Source organism: Chlorocebus sabaeus, chromosome 21 (assembly GCF_047675955.1).
Source record: "Chlorocebus sabaeus isolate Y175 chromosome 21, mChlSab1.0.hap1, whole genome shotgun sequence".
In the NCBI taxonomy this organism is placed as follows: Eukaryota; Metazoa; Chordata; class Mammalia; order Primates; family Cercopithecidae; genus Chlorocebus; species Chlorocebus sabaeus.
Window position 1 is genome coordinate 78,617,558 of NC_132924.1, and position 14,189 is coordinate 78,631,746.

Sequence of the window (14,189 nt, forward strand, 5' to 3'; positions counted from 1 at the left end):
ACTAATTTTCGTATTTTTAGTAGAGACAGGGTTTCACCATCTTAGCCAGGCTGGTCTTGAACTCCTGACCTTGTGATCCACCTGCCTCGGCCTCCCAAAGTGCTGGGATTACAGGCGTGAGCCACCGTGTCCAGCCATAATTCCGTATTTTTAACTATAAGAAAAATATGAAAAACACTAAGACAAAAAAATGAAGGAAAATTCATGTGTCTTAAAAACTTTTTATTCAGAAAATTTTCAAACATACCCAAAATAGGATAATATGATGAACTTTCAGGTACCCATTACCAAAGTTTAAAGCAATTATCACTTTTCTGTTATATTTTACTCCTTAATTTTTTTTTTCTGGAGTATTTTAAAGAAAATTTCAGACCTCTCATCATGTCAATTGTAAATTTTATTTATTTATTTATTTATTTTTTTAGACGGAATTTCACTCTTGTCACCCACGCTGGAGTGCAGTGGCGTGATCCCGGCTCACTGCAAACTCTGCCTCCTGGGTTCACTGCAATCTCTGCCTCCCAGATTCACACCATTCTCCTGCCTCAGCCTCCCGAGTAGCTGGGACTACAGGCACCCACCACCACGCCCGGTTAATTTTTTTGTATTTTTGGTAGAGATGGGGTTTCACTGTGTTAGCCAAGATGGTCGCAAGCCAAGATGGTCTCGATCTCCTGACCTCGTGATCCGCCCACCTCGGCCTCCCAAAGTGCTGGGATTGTAGGTGTGAGCCACTGCGCCTGGCCAACTGCCTGTAAATTCTTAAATATGTATCTTTTAATTTATCCAAGTTTCTTTTTTTTTTTTTTTTTTTTTTCCTGAGACAGAGTCTCACTCTGTTTCCCAGGCTGGAATGCAGTAGTGCCATCTTGGCTCACTGCAACCTCCACCTCCCAAGTTCAAGCAATTCTCCTGCCTCAGAGTCCTGAGTAGCTGGGATTACAAGCACATGCCACTACCGCCTGGCTAATTTTTTTAGTTTTAGTAGAGATGGAGTTTCACCATGTTGGCCAGGCTAGTCTTGAACTCCTGACCTCAGGTGATCCACCTGCCTTGGCCTCCCAAAGTGCTGGGATTACAGGTGTGAGCCACCGCACCTGGCCAAAACGGTCATTTTTATATATAATTTTCTCATTTGCCTTTAAAAAACTTGAGGCATACTTTACATACAGTGTAATATGCAGATCTTATGTGTACTGTTGAGTGAGTTTTGGCAAACATATACTTTTGAAACTCATATCCTTAAGAGAGCTCAAAAGTAAATCTGCACTTGACTGGTCAATTGATTTTTTTGTTGTTGTTGAGACGGAGTCTTGCTCTGTCGCCCAGGCTGGAGTGCAGTGGCTGGATCTCAGCTCACTGCAAGCTCTGCCTCCTGGGTTCACGCCATTCTCCTGCTTCAGCCTCCCAAGTAACTGAGACTACAGGTGCCCGCCACCTCGCCCGGCTAGTTTTTTGTATTTTTTTTAGTAGAGACGGGGTTTCACCGTGTTTGCCAGGATGGTCTCGATCTCCTGACCTCGTGATCCGCCCGTCTCGGCCTCCCAAAGTGCTGGGATTACAGACTTGAGCCACCGCACCCGGCCTTGGTCAATTGATTTTTGACAAAAGCACTGAAGCAGGACAGTAGGGAAAACTTGTAAGTATATCATAGATGGTACCAAAACCTTCATATGTCTTAATAACTTTTTCCACAGACAGGTATAAAAATCTTCCCACAGCTTCCCGAAAGCTACAGTTCCTGGAGTTACAGAAGGACTTAGTAGATGATTTTAGGATACGATTAACACAGGTGATGAAAGAAGAGACTAGAGCTTCCCTTGGCTTTCGATACTGTGCAATTCTTAATGCTGTGAACTACATCTCAACAGTACTAGCAGATTGGGCTGACAATGTTGTGAGTTAACATGCTTTTATATTAAGTAATATATTACTAGCTCGAACTATTTTATTAATACTTTTTGAAATGTTGAATCTATTGCAAGCAAAATAAACATGCTAGACAGAACCATAGTGCCATAATTAGAAGGTACAATTAAAATACACATTTTTCTCAATCAAATCTCAAGTACTGAAATAATCCTGATATTTTAATGTTTTTAATCATTGGATGAGCAAGCCTTTCATGAAATAATTGTTTATAGAGTGAACCATACTTGGAAATATTCATGTGTGGTAATTGCAGTCACAGGAAAAGCTAAGATTAAATAATGATGTCAAAAGCAATCCAGGACTTTAAGGAAAATAAAAGAATAACGTTTAGTACCTCTTGAATGTCTTGAAAACATGACAAATTATAAAGAGTCATGAAAATAGGAAGAAACATTTAAAGTTTTAATTGTTTCATACATTAAAAATCTATTTGGCTGGGTGCAGTGGCTCAAGCTCTTAATCCCAGCACTTTAGGAGGGTGAGATGGGAGAATTACTTGAGCCCAGAAGTTGGAGACCAACCTGGGCAACATAGGGAGACCTCATTTCTCCAAAAAACAAAAAATAATATAAAATTAGCCAGGTGTGGTGATGTATGCCTGTAGTCCAAGCTACTTGGGAGGCTGAGGTGGGACGATCACTTGAACCCAGGAATTCATGACCAGCCTGCGCAACATAGTGAGACACTAGCTCTAGAAAACATGAAAAAATAAAAATAAGAAACTAACATTTTGTGTATCATATTTTCAAATATATGCATGAGTAAATAGAACAGGAAAAGGAACTTCAGTGTGGCGACCCTCAGCTGCTTTTTTTTTTTTGAGACAGAGTTTTGCTCTTGTTGCCCAGGCTGGAGTGCAGTGGCGCAATCTCAGCTCACTGCAACCTCTGTCTCCTGGGTTCAAGGGATTAACCTGCCTCAGCCTCCTGAGTAGCTGGGATAACAAGTGCTCGCCACCACGCTGGGCTAATTTTTTTTTTTTTCAGTAGAGACGAGGTTTCACCATGTTGGCCAGGCTGGTCTTGAACTCCTGACCTCAGGTGATCCACCTGCCTCGGCCACCCAAAGTGCTGGGATTACAGGCATGAGCCACCATGTCTGGCTCACTCAACTTCTTACGCCAATTTTGTTTTATTTAAACCTCTCTTCTGCCACCCCATACCTAATTATTTTGAAGCAGATCTCAGATATCATATTTCATGGTAATATTTTTATATAGACATATATATTAGTATGTATCTCTAAAAGGTAAGAACTCTTTAAAAGAAAAAACAACACTATGATTGTATCTGAAAAAAATCAACTGATTTATTGGAGGGTATATTTTAAATAAATCTATAAATAAAAACCTTGGGTCCAGTTAACAAATACCATAAGACCCTTTCCTTCCCTTCTCCATGCAGATTCTGACATGATTTGGTCTGCCTAATTATTATTAAGCAAACCTACTGACACATTTGATCTGCCTTAACATAATTATTAAGTAGTAATTTATTTTTAGTCTTTTTATTAATTCAAGGAATATCCTGGCTGTCAGGACTTTTGGTAACCAGATTTTCCAATAGATGCTTGCAAACAAAAGTCTAATTAGCCTTTATAACCTCGACACAGACAGATGAATTCTTTTAGATGTTTTAGATATTAACATCATCTCAGAGGACCTTCAGAACTCCCTTCTTGAACAGGGTACCCTTAGGTTAAGAATCACTGTTCAAAATCAACTTAGGTTTATACCAATTTAGGTGTCCCATAAAGTAAATTTCATGACAGAACGCATAAACAGAGAACTAGGATGACCATGAAATGTTAAAGTAGAATAGACATTAAATATTAAAGAAGCTAACTGTACTGAATAAATCTGATAATGTCTATGAAAATTTTAATATGAAATATTAAAAATGTAAAAAATATAATTGTGTCATAAAATGAAAACAGGAAGGTAAACAAGACAAATGCAATTTTCACTAAAGACAAAAATATACTATTAGAATGTGATAGGTAAAGTGAGAATTAAAAAATTGTAAAGTTAAATAATTAGATTGATTAACTGAAGGTTGGTGATAAATTCCACAGTATAATAGGGAAAAACACAATTTTCAAGTGTGTCCAGATGAGTCACAAAGATGGACAAGGTAAATTAATTTAAAATTTCTGTACGTTATCAAATCTTAATGCAATAAAACAAGAAGTAAAAGCAGAAATGAAATATATTCAAACATGGACATGTGAAAACATTAAATGCCTGGATTAGGAAGGAAGTCTTGAAAACATGATATTTTAAATTATGAATTTGGGAAAAAAAATTGTAGTATACCAATTAATGCACTATATAGTACATTTTGTTTTATGTAGAACAAAAATGTATGGTTACTTCTAAAGCATTGTATAGAAGAAAATGTATTCCTCATAATACCTATTTTAATGTAAAAGAAAAAGCCAAACAAAACTGTTTTTGTTTTAAATCCAGGGTAATAAGCCAAATAAATAGGGGGCAAAAATAAATACAATAAATATACTAATCATAGATAAGATAAAAACCTGATAAATACAATCATAGTTTATGCTTATCTGTACTCTGTCTGGGACTTAGTAATTAGTTAAAGCTTTTTTCCTATAAAGATGTTAACTGAAATCCATGTGCATAATGTCATTCTGCTGAGCAAGGAAAATAAAACAATTATTTCATAGTATGATTATAAGATAGAGGGTAATGATCAATTTGTTTATAAAGTCAGCTAATCAGGCTGGGAGTGGTGGCTCACGCCTGTAATCCCAGCCCTTTGGGAGGCCAAGCGTGTGGATCACATGAGGTCAGGAGTTCAAGACCAGCCTGGCCAACATGGTGAAACCCTGTCTCTACTAAAAATACAAAAATTAGCCGGGCGTGGTGGCACATGCCTGTAGTCCCAGCTACTCAGAAGGCTGAGGCAGGAGAACCACTTGAACCCGTGAGGGAGAGGTTGCAGTTAGCTGAGAATACGCCATTGCACTCCAGCCTAGGCAATAAGAGCGAAACTCCATCTCAAAAAAATAAAATAAAATAAAGTCAGCTAATCAGCATACATGCATTCATTTTGTATTTTTATGTGTTGTGTTTCTAATTTAAGTAAGTATTCTCTCAGCACCCCCACAGCTCCATTTTCTGCTAAGCATTTTTAGTAATATGAAACAAATTGTTATTCTTGACTCTTGTGCCAGAATTTTTTCTTCAATGAAATCATTTGTAGAACATCATCAACTGCTTTACTTGGTGCTATAGTCTGTTAAGAAAGATGACTGGGCACGATGTCTCACACCTGTAAGCCCAACACTGGGAGCCAAGGTGGGCTGATCGCTTAAGCCCAGGAGTTTGAGACCAGCCTGGGCATTATGGCGAGACTTCATCTCTACAAAAAATACAAAAAATTAGCCGAGCATGGTGGTGTACCCCGTAGTCCTAGCTGCTTGGGAGGCTAAGGTGGGAGGATCACTTGAACCCAGGAGTTGGAGACCAGCCTGGGCAGCAAAGGGAGACCCTGTCTCTACATAAAATTTAAAAAAAAAAAAATTAACTGGGCGTGACAGGCATGCCCTGTGGTCCCAGCTACTTGGGAGGCTGGGGTGGGAAGATTGCTTGAGCCCAGGAGGTTGAGACTACAGTGAGCCTTCATCACACCACTGCACTCCAGCCTGGGCAACAGACGGAGACCCTGTCTCCTCCCACCAAAAAAAGAAAGATGAATTAGCCATCATCCTTACCCTTAGAAAACGTATAATCTCATGCTGAATTAACTAGGTCCTCTGTCAGCAGAGAAATAATCAAATTTCAGAGTTTATTGTTCAAATTGTGAATGAATTGTGTACTAGCATGGTTATTATGGTACAAATCTGGCTGAGTGCAGTGGCTCATGCCTGTAATCCCAGCACTTTGGGAGGCCGAGGCGGGTGGATCACCTGAGGTCAGGAGTTCGAGGCCAGCCTGGCCAAGATGGTGAAACCCCATCTGTACTAAAAATACAAAAATTAGCTAGGCATGCTGGTGGGCGCCTGTAGTCTCAGCTACTTGGGAGGCTGAGACAGGAGAATTGCATGAACTTGGGAGATGGAGGTTGCTGTGAGTCGAGATTGTGCCACTGCACTCCAGCCTGGGTGACAGAGCAAGACTCTGTCTCAAAAAAAAAAAAAAAAAAGCTAGGCGTGGTGGCGGGCGCCTGTAATCCCAGCTACTACTCAGGAGGCTGAGGCAGGAGAATTGCTTGAACCGGGAGGTTGCAGTAAACCAAGATTGCGCCATTGCACTCCAGCCTGGGCGACAAGAGCAAAACTCCGTCTCAAAAAAAAAAAAAAAAAAACTATATGGTGCAAATTCTGTCTTAACCTCAAAATTCTTTAATCATATTCACAGTCCTTCAGCCAGTGAATACTGTATAAGTAAAAATTATTAAAACTTTATATTGCGTAATTAGAAAAAGGAAAAAGAATGAACAGGATTCACTTCCCATTTGTTTCAGGTTCTCTACCGATAACTGCTGGTTACCAGATTGTGCCAAGCCTGAAATAAGCAGCCATTCAGAATTAGGAATTTTTCAGTTGTAGATGACAGATACCAGATTCAAACTGGCCTAAGTTGGGGTGTGGGGTGAGATATGGGAGGTGAGGAATTTAACTTTCTGAAAGGATTAGGCATGGCTGTTCTATTGTCCATTTCTGGTTTTGCTCTGAGGCAGGCTCTGGCCATGTGGCCACAGGTGGTTCCAGGCTCACGTGGTCCTTCTGCAATCTCAAAAGAAGAGTGCTGCTTCTCTGATAGTTTTAGCAGAAATACCAAGATGCCTCTCATATGTCCATCTATGAACAATCACTAGTGCAGGCAGGGCATGGTATTACCAAGTTAAGTGTGCATCCCTGGCACCAAAGGATAGGGCTGACACCACCTAAATTGTCTCAGATTGGGGAAGAAGTGGTTCCCCAAAGGAAAATTGGGGTACTGTTAAAAGAAGGGGAAAAATTGCTGGCCATGTAAAAGTAGTTGATGCCCATGACACATTGCCGTGCAAAAAGATACGGGGTGGAAGGAGAGAGGGAGATGGGGAGAGACAAAGATAGAGATGATCTAAGTTCATGTTGGGTAGTCTGAATTTTAATAGTAAATGTATAAAAAAAATTAACCACAAGATTTTATGGTTTGTTCATTATCCATGAAATCTTTGGGAGAGTTCTAAATGGCTTTTGGTTTTTAAAATTTTGTGTAGTTTTATTTTAAGAACTTTAAAAGAAAAGCAACTGAAAATTCTTAAGAAAACATTTCAAGGGTAGCCAAATGTTTTTTGTTTTTGTTTTTTTTGGGACAAAGATCTCACTTTGTCACCCAGGCTGGATTGCAGTGGTGTGATCTTGGCTCACTCCAACTTTTGCCTCCCAGGTTCAAGTGATTCTCCTGCCTCAGCCTCCTGAGTAGCTGGGATTACAGGTGTGCGCCACCATGCCCGACTAATTTTTGTATTTTTAGTAGAGATGGGGTTTCACCATGTTGGTCAGGCTGATCTCAAACCTCAGACCTCAAGTGATCTGCCTCCCCGGCCTCCCAAAGTGTTGGGTTTACAGGCGTGAGCCACCGTGCCAGGCCATCAAGGCTAGCCAAATGTTTGATGACCTTAATATGGCTTATTATGATGTGTTCATGGCCTAATGCTATTCAGAGTTTTAAAAAAAATAACCTTGGCAAGGTGATTTATTTAGTCCTCTGTTAATTGTATTTTGGAAAAATAAAATTTTAGACCTTTATAGTTAATTTTATGCTTAAATGCTTATTGATAGTGTCATTTAAAAATTATTTTTAATTTTATTTAAAACAAGGCCAGGGACAGTGGCTCACACCTATAATTTCAGCACTTTGGGAAGCCAAAGCGAGCGGATCACCTGAGGTCAGGAGTTCGAGATCAGCGTGACCGACATGGTGAAACCCCCTCTCTACTAAAAATACAAAAATTAGCCAGGTGTGGTGGCACTCGCCTGTAGTCCCAGCTACTCAGGAGACTAATGCAGGAGAATCACTTGAACCAGGGAGGTGGAGGTTGCAGTAAGCCGAGATTGTGCCACTGCACTCCAGCCTGAGGGACAGAGCGAGACTCCATCTCAAAAAATAAAAAATAAAAAAACAAGTAGATAGTGTCATTTTTTTTTTGTTTTTTGAGACAGGATTTTGCTCTTGTCGCCCAGGCTAGAGTACAGTGGCACGATCTTGGCTCACTGCAACCTCTGCCTCCGAGGTTCAAGCAATTCTCCTGCCTCAGCCTCCTGAGTAGCTGGGATTACAGGCGCCCGCCACCATGCCCAGGTAATTTTTGTATTTTTAGTAGAGATGGGGTTTCACTATGTTGGCCAGACTGGTCTCGAACTCCTGACCTCAGGTGATCCACCTGTCTGGTCTCCCAAAGTGCTGAGATTACAGGCATGAGCCACCACACCCAGCTGATAGTGTCATTTTTTTTTGTTAAGTTCATGATTACCATACACAGAAGTTGAAAGAGAAAAATATTTTTCACTATATGGAATCCATGTGATACAAAATTCAAAAGCCACAAAACTGTATATATTGAAACTATATATAGTGAAAATAAGTCTTAATTCTAATCTTCCCTAAAGCCAATCACTTTGATCAATTTCTTATACATATTACTAAAGCTGTTTATATAAATACTGGTGTGTGTATGTCAACATGTGGTAACATACTATGCAGACTCTTCTGCTTTTTCTGGTTAATATGTCTTAAGATGGTTCCATTTCAAATTTTTGTAACATGGTACAGTTGCTGCGGAAAACAGTATGGCAGTTCCTCAAACTGTCTTTTTGTTTTCTGAGATGAGATCTTGTTCTTTCGCCCAGGCTACAGTGCAGTGGCCCAATCTCGGCTCACTGCAACCTCTGCCTCCTGGGCTCCAGCAATCTTCCCATCTCAGCCTCTTGAGTAGTTGGGACTACAGGTCTGTGGCTACCACACTCAGCTAATATTTTTTTTCTAGAGATAAGGTCTCACTATAAAATGATTCTCTGGCCTTAGCCTCCTAAATTGCTGGCACTACAGGCATGAGCTACCATGCGCAGCCTTTCAAACTGTTAACACATAGACTTACCATAAGATCCAGCAATTCCACTCTTCAGTACATACCAAGAGAAATGAAACATATGTCCACATAAAAACTTGTATTGCTGGGCGTGGTGGCTTATGCCTGTAATCCCAGCACTTTGGGAAGCTGAGGTGGGCAGATCATGAGGTCAGGAGTTTGAGACCAGTCTGACCAATATGGTGAAACACCATCTCTACGAAAATTACAAAAAAAAAAATTAGCCGGGCGTGGTGGTACACACCTGTAATCCCAGGTACTCAGGAGGCTGAGGCAGGAGAATTGCTTGAACCCAGGAGGTAGAGGTGGAGGTTGCAGTCAGCCAAGGCATGATCTCAGCTCACTGCAACCTCTGCCCTCCAGGTTCACACGATTCAGCCTCCCGAGTAGCTAGGATTACAGGCACATGCCACCATGCCCAGCTAATTTTTGTATTTTTAGTAGAGATGGGGTGTCACAATGTTGGAATGTTGGCCAGGCTGGTTTTGAACTCGTGATCTCAGGTGATCCACCCACCTTGGCCTCCCAAAGTACTGGGGTTACAGGCGTGAGCCACCGTGCCCAGCTGAATTATACACTTTAAATGGGTGAATTGTATGATATATGAATTCTCTTTCAAGCTGTTTAAAAAAAAAAAGTATGTTAATGTGTTAACATGTTTTTGCTTTCAGTTCTTTCTACAACTTCAACAGGCTGCACTGGAGGTGTTTGCAGAGAATAATACTCTGAGTAAATTGCAGCTGGGACAGCTAGCCTCTATGGAGAGCTCCGTCTTTGATGACATGATTAACCTCTTAGAGCGTTTAAAGCATGATATGTTGACCCGTCAAGTAGACCATGTTTTTAGAGAAGTTAAAGATGCTGCAAAATTGTATAAAAAAGAAAGGTATGTCCTCTGTGTAAGTCAGCTCTTAATACCAGTTTGGTAAAAGTTGAAGATGGTATATGTGGTCAGATTTCCAAGGTGTCTAGATAGAACCCGGTTTGGCCTTATGTACTTTAAACTTCGTCGTTGGAAATCTTTCTAAAATATGTTCTTGGACTTTTTTTTTTTTTTTTCCCCGAGACAGTCCTACTCTGTCACCCAGGCTGGAGTGCAGTTGCATGATCTCGGCTCATTGCAGCCTCCACCTTAGAGGTCAAGTGATCTTCCCACCTCAGCCTCCCAAGTAGCTGGGACTACAGGCATGCACCACCACACCCGGCTAATTTTTGTAGTTTTAGTAGAAACCTGGTTTCACATTTTGGCAGGCTGATCTCCAACTCCTGACCTCAGGCGATCCACTGCCTCGGCCTCCCAATGTGCTAGGATTACAGGTGTGAGCCATCACACCTGGCTCTCTGACTTTCTTAATCAGAATAAACTGGTTATAATTTAGCTGTTTGTAAATATATTAATAGGATAGTGTGTGATATGGGGTTGAATAGCCTAACCTGTCTCCCATTTTGCAAAGTAAAGTCACCTGTGGTACTCTGCATACTTTTGTTGTGGTTTATCCCACGACCATTCACTGTGAACACCTGTGTTACTTTCATCCTTGATAGCAAGCAGTATCTTTTTGTCCTAGTGTAGTCCCTGCCACACAGAGTGCCAGAAATTTGTGTTACTCGTCCTGATTTTACTAAAAATCAGAGCATAATATTAGCTGATATCTTAATTAAAATGCTAAAATCAAGTTGGGTGCAGTGGCTCACACCTGTAATCCCAGCACTTTGGGAGGCCAAGGCAGGCAGATCACTTGAGGGCAGGAATTAGAAACTAGCCTGGCCAACATGGTGAAACTCTGTCTCTACTCAAAATACAAAGATTAGCTGAGCGTGGTGGTGGGCACCTGTAATCCCAGCTACTTGGGAGGCTAAGACATGAGAATTGCTTGAACCCTGTGGCTCTAGCCTGGCCAACAGAGCGAGACTCTGTCTCAAAAAAAAAAAAAAAACAAAAAACAAAAACTACATAAAATGCAAAAATTAAGTGACATTTAAATTGTAATTGCTTTGTATTGGTAATTCACATATTAAAATTTGGGGATATTTTGGAAATATCCCCATATTAAAGAGTATTTGAGAGTGAAAATATAAAATACAGGTACATTTATTTTCTGATAGAGCTTTTAATGTTGGACTGTGTATTTTTTCTTATCCAAAATGCCCTAGAACACTTCCTGCAATTTAAAATGATTTTAAAACTTTAAAAATACAAACCAATGAAAATTTTTTGGTAAAAATGTGTTTTTTCCAGATGGTTGTCCTTGCCATCTCAGTCAGAGCAGGCAGTGATGTCCCTCTCCAGTTCGGCTTGCCCCTTACTGCTGACGTTACGAGACCATTTACTTCAGTTGGAGCAGCAGCTTTGTTTCTCCTTATTTAAAATTTTCTGGCAAATGCTTGTAGAGAAGCTGGATGTGTACATCTACCAAGAAGTAAGTAAGAATAGACTGTCTTTGGGCTGTGATAATAAAGACAAGCATTATATGAATTATTCTTTGTTTCAGATAATTCTTGCTAATCACTTCAATGAAGGAGGAGCAGCCCAGCTGCAGTTTGATATGACTCGGAATCTTTTCCCTTTGTTTTCTCACTATTGCAAGAGACCAGAAAATTATTTTAAACAGTAAGCTCAACATTTAACAATTAATATTAATGTATCAAATTGTTACAGGAGGCTAACTCCTTTTAACTTTAGGGTTCTGGAGATGTTTCGGTGGGATAAGATCAGTTGAAGTTTTAAAACATTGTCTACTGTATATTTACAGCACAATGGGGAAACCAAAATGATAGATGTGACCCATGACCTCAAAAAGTTTCAGAACTAGATACAAATTATATGTTGGGTTTTGTTTTCTAGTATTTGGTTTAATGCTTCTAGTTGCTTGGTTACTGGAGGAATAAATCGAAAATGAAAAAAAGTTGTGCCCTATTCACTAAATATAAGAAATTACAGGGCCAGGTGCAGTGGCTCACACCTGTAATCCCAACACTTTGGGAGGCCGAGACGGGCGGATCACGAGGTCAGGAGATGGAGACCATCCTGGCTAACATGATGATACCCCGTCTCTACTGAAAATACAAAAAAAAAAAATTAGCCAGGCATGGTAGTGGGCACCTGTAGTTCCATCTACTCGGGAGGCTGAGGCAGGAGAATGGCGTGAACCTGGGAGGCAGAGCTTGCAGTGAGCTGAGATTGCACCACTGCACTCCAGCCTGGGCAACAGAGCAAGACTGTGTCTCAAAAAAACAGCAACAACAAAAATTACAAATATGTTTAATACCTAATAGGCCAGGCCTGAAAGAAATTTGTTTCCTTAAACATTTGACATTAATTTTGGTTCTAACTGTAATTATAGTTTGAGAATTTGTTGATATAAAATTTAAATTATAGGTCAGGCATAGTAGCCCACACCTGTAATCCCAGTACTTTGGGAGGCAGAGGTGGGAGAATTGCTTGAGGCCAGGTGTTTGAGACCAGCCTGGGCAACATAGCAAGACTCCATCTCTACAAAAAGTATTAAAATGAACCAACAAAAAGCCAGATGTGGTGGTATGGACCTGTAGTCCTAGCTACTTGGGAGACTGAGACTGTAGTCTATGATCATCTCTGTGATCATGCAATGGCACTCCAGCCTAGGTGACAGAGCAAGATGATGTCTCAAAAAAAAAAGTAAAATTTAAACTGTTTGGGTTTTGTGAGGTTATAAAGCATTCCTTTTAAACTTGTAAAATGAAAGGTTATGTTTACATGTTTCATATGACAGTTTTTAAAATTTAATGTTCTGTCTTTCTGCTTTCATTTTATCCCTTATTTTTGTCTTTTCCCATATTCTAATCTACCTAAAGTTATAGCCATATTTAATATAGTATTAATATCAAGTATTGTATTTAGGGAAATAATGGATACATATTGAAATAGGGATCCTATTACCTTAATCTAAAGAAATAGAAACTCCACACCTGTGTAGTCTTACCATGTTAAAAGAACCAAATAATAAATCCATAAGTATTTTTATAGAGAACATGTGGACCAGCAGTAAGAGAAGCTTTTTAGGATTCTCAAAATTGTTACAATATGGTTGATGCAGATAATGGAGATCTCATTTCCCTCCTTTGTTTTCCCTAAACAGTATAAAAGAAGCCTGTATTGTTTTGAATTTGAACGTCGGTTCTGCACTACTCCTGAAAGATGTACTGCAGTCAACTTCAGGACAACTTCCTGCCACAGCAGCATTAAATGAAGTTGGAATTTACAAACTGGCTCAACAAGATGTTGAGATTCTACTTAATTTGAGGACAAATTGGCCTAATACTGGAAAATAATGTCTTTCAGAAAAACGTTTTCTTGGTTTTTGTTTTTAAGAGGAAGCCAATTGGATTTCAAGTTATACGATGAAATTCTGAATTAAGGAAACTGGAAAACTTTATAGGATTAATTATCTTGGATTTATGGCGTTATTAAAATGCTGACCATATTTCCTTCATCCTCTTGTTCCTAAGGAAACAAAAACAGAAAACGAAACAATGAAAACTCATTCTATTTACAAGTATAAATGCTGAGTATGTCTGTTGAAGACAAGAGCAGAGATATTAAATTATAACCAACTTTCAATTTCGTGTGCTAATTAAGGAAAATTCTGTTGTGGATAATCAAACATAGCCTATAAATTTTTTTTAAACTCACTTTAGAATGCATATTTTAATTGAGGCACCTGTATCTAGTTTGAGAATTCACTATATTTCCTTAAGAAAACTGGCAGGGCACAGTGTCTCATTCCTATAATCCCAGCACTTTGGGAGACTGAGGTAGGAGGATCGCTTGAGGCAGGAGTGTGAAACCAGCCTGGCCAACGTGTCAAGACCCTGATGCATGTCTGTAGTTCTAGCTACTTGGGAGGCTGAGGTGGGAGGATAGCTTGAGCCCAGGAGGTCAAGACTACAGTGAGCTGTGATTGTGACACTGCACCGCAGCCTGGGCAAGTGAACAAGACCCTGTCTCTAAAACAAACAAACAAACAAACAAAAAAACACACATTGTGAGATGGTGAATAAGATAGGATTGTTCTTCTTTCTCACAAATGTCCTTCTATTTTAAATGCTTCCTAGTTTCATTCTGTCTGACAGTGGGCAACCTTTTCTTTCTGGATGAAACATTTCAGGCCATGG

At 39.8% G+C, this 14,189-nt stretch overlaps 1 protein-coding gene across 1 annotated transcript in view; it reads left to right on the forward strand.

Annotated features, from left to right (window-relative positions):
• Positions 1 to 13,635, forward strand: part of RINT1 (RAD50 interactor 1) — a 36,659-nt gene extending 23,024 nt beyond the window's left edge. Inside the window, 5 exon segments of the mRNA XM_038004526.2 lie at positions 1,698 to 1,897; positions 9,707 to 9,921; positions 11,275 to 11,455; positions 11,528 to 11,646; positions 13,154 to 13,635. Coding sequence (XP_037860454.2) covers positions 1,698 to 1,897; positions 9,707 to 9,921; positions 11,275 to 11,455; positions 11,528 to 11,646; positions 13,154 to 13,346 — 908 coding nt within the window. The 3' untranslated portion in view covers positions 13,347 to 13,635.
• Positions 13,636 to 14,189: the final 554 nt, after the last annotated feature.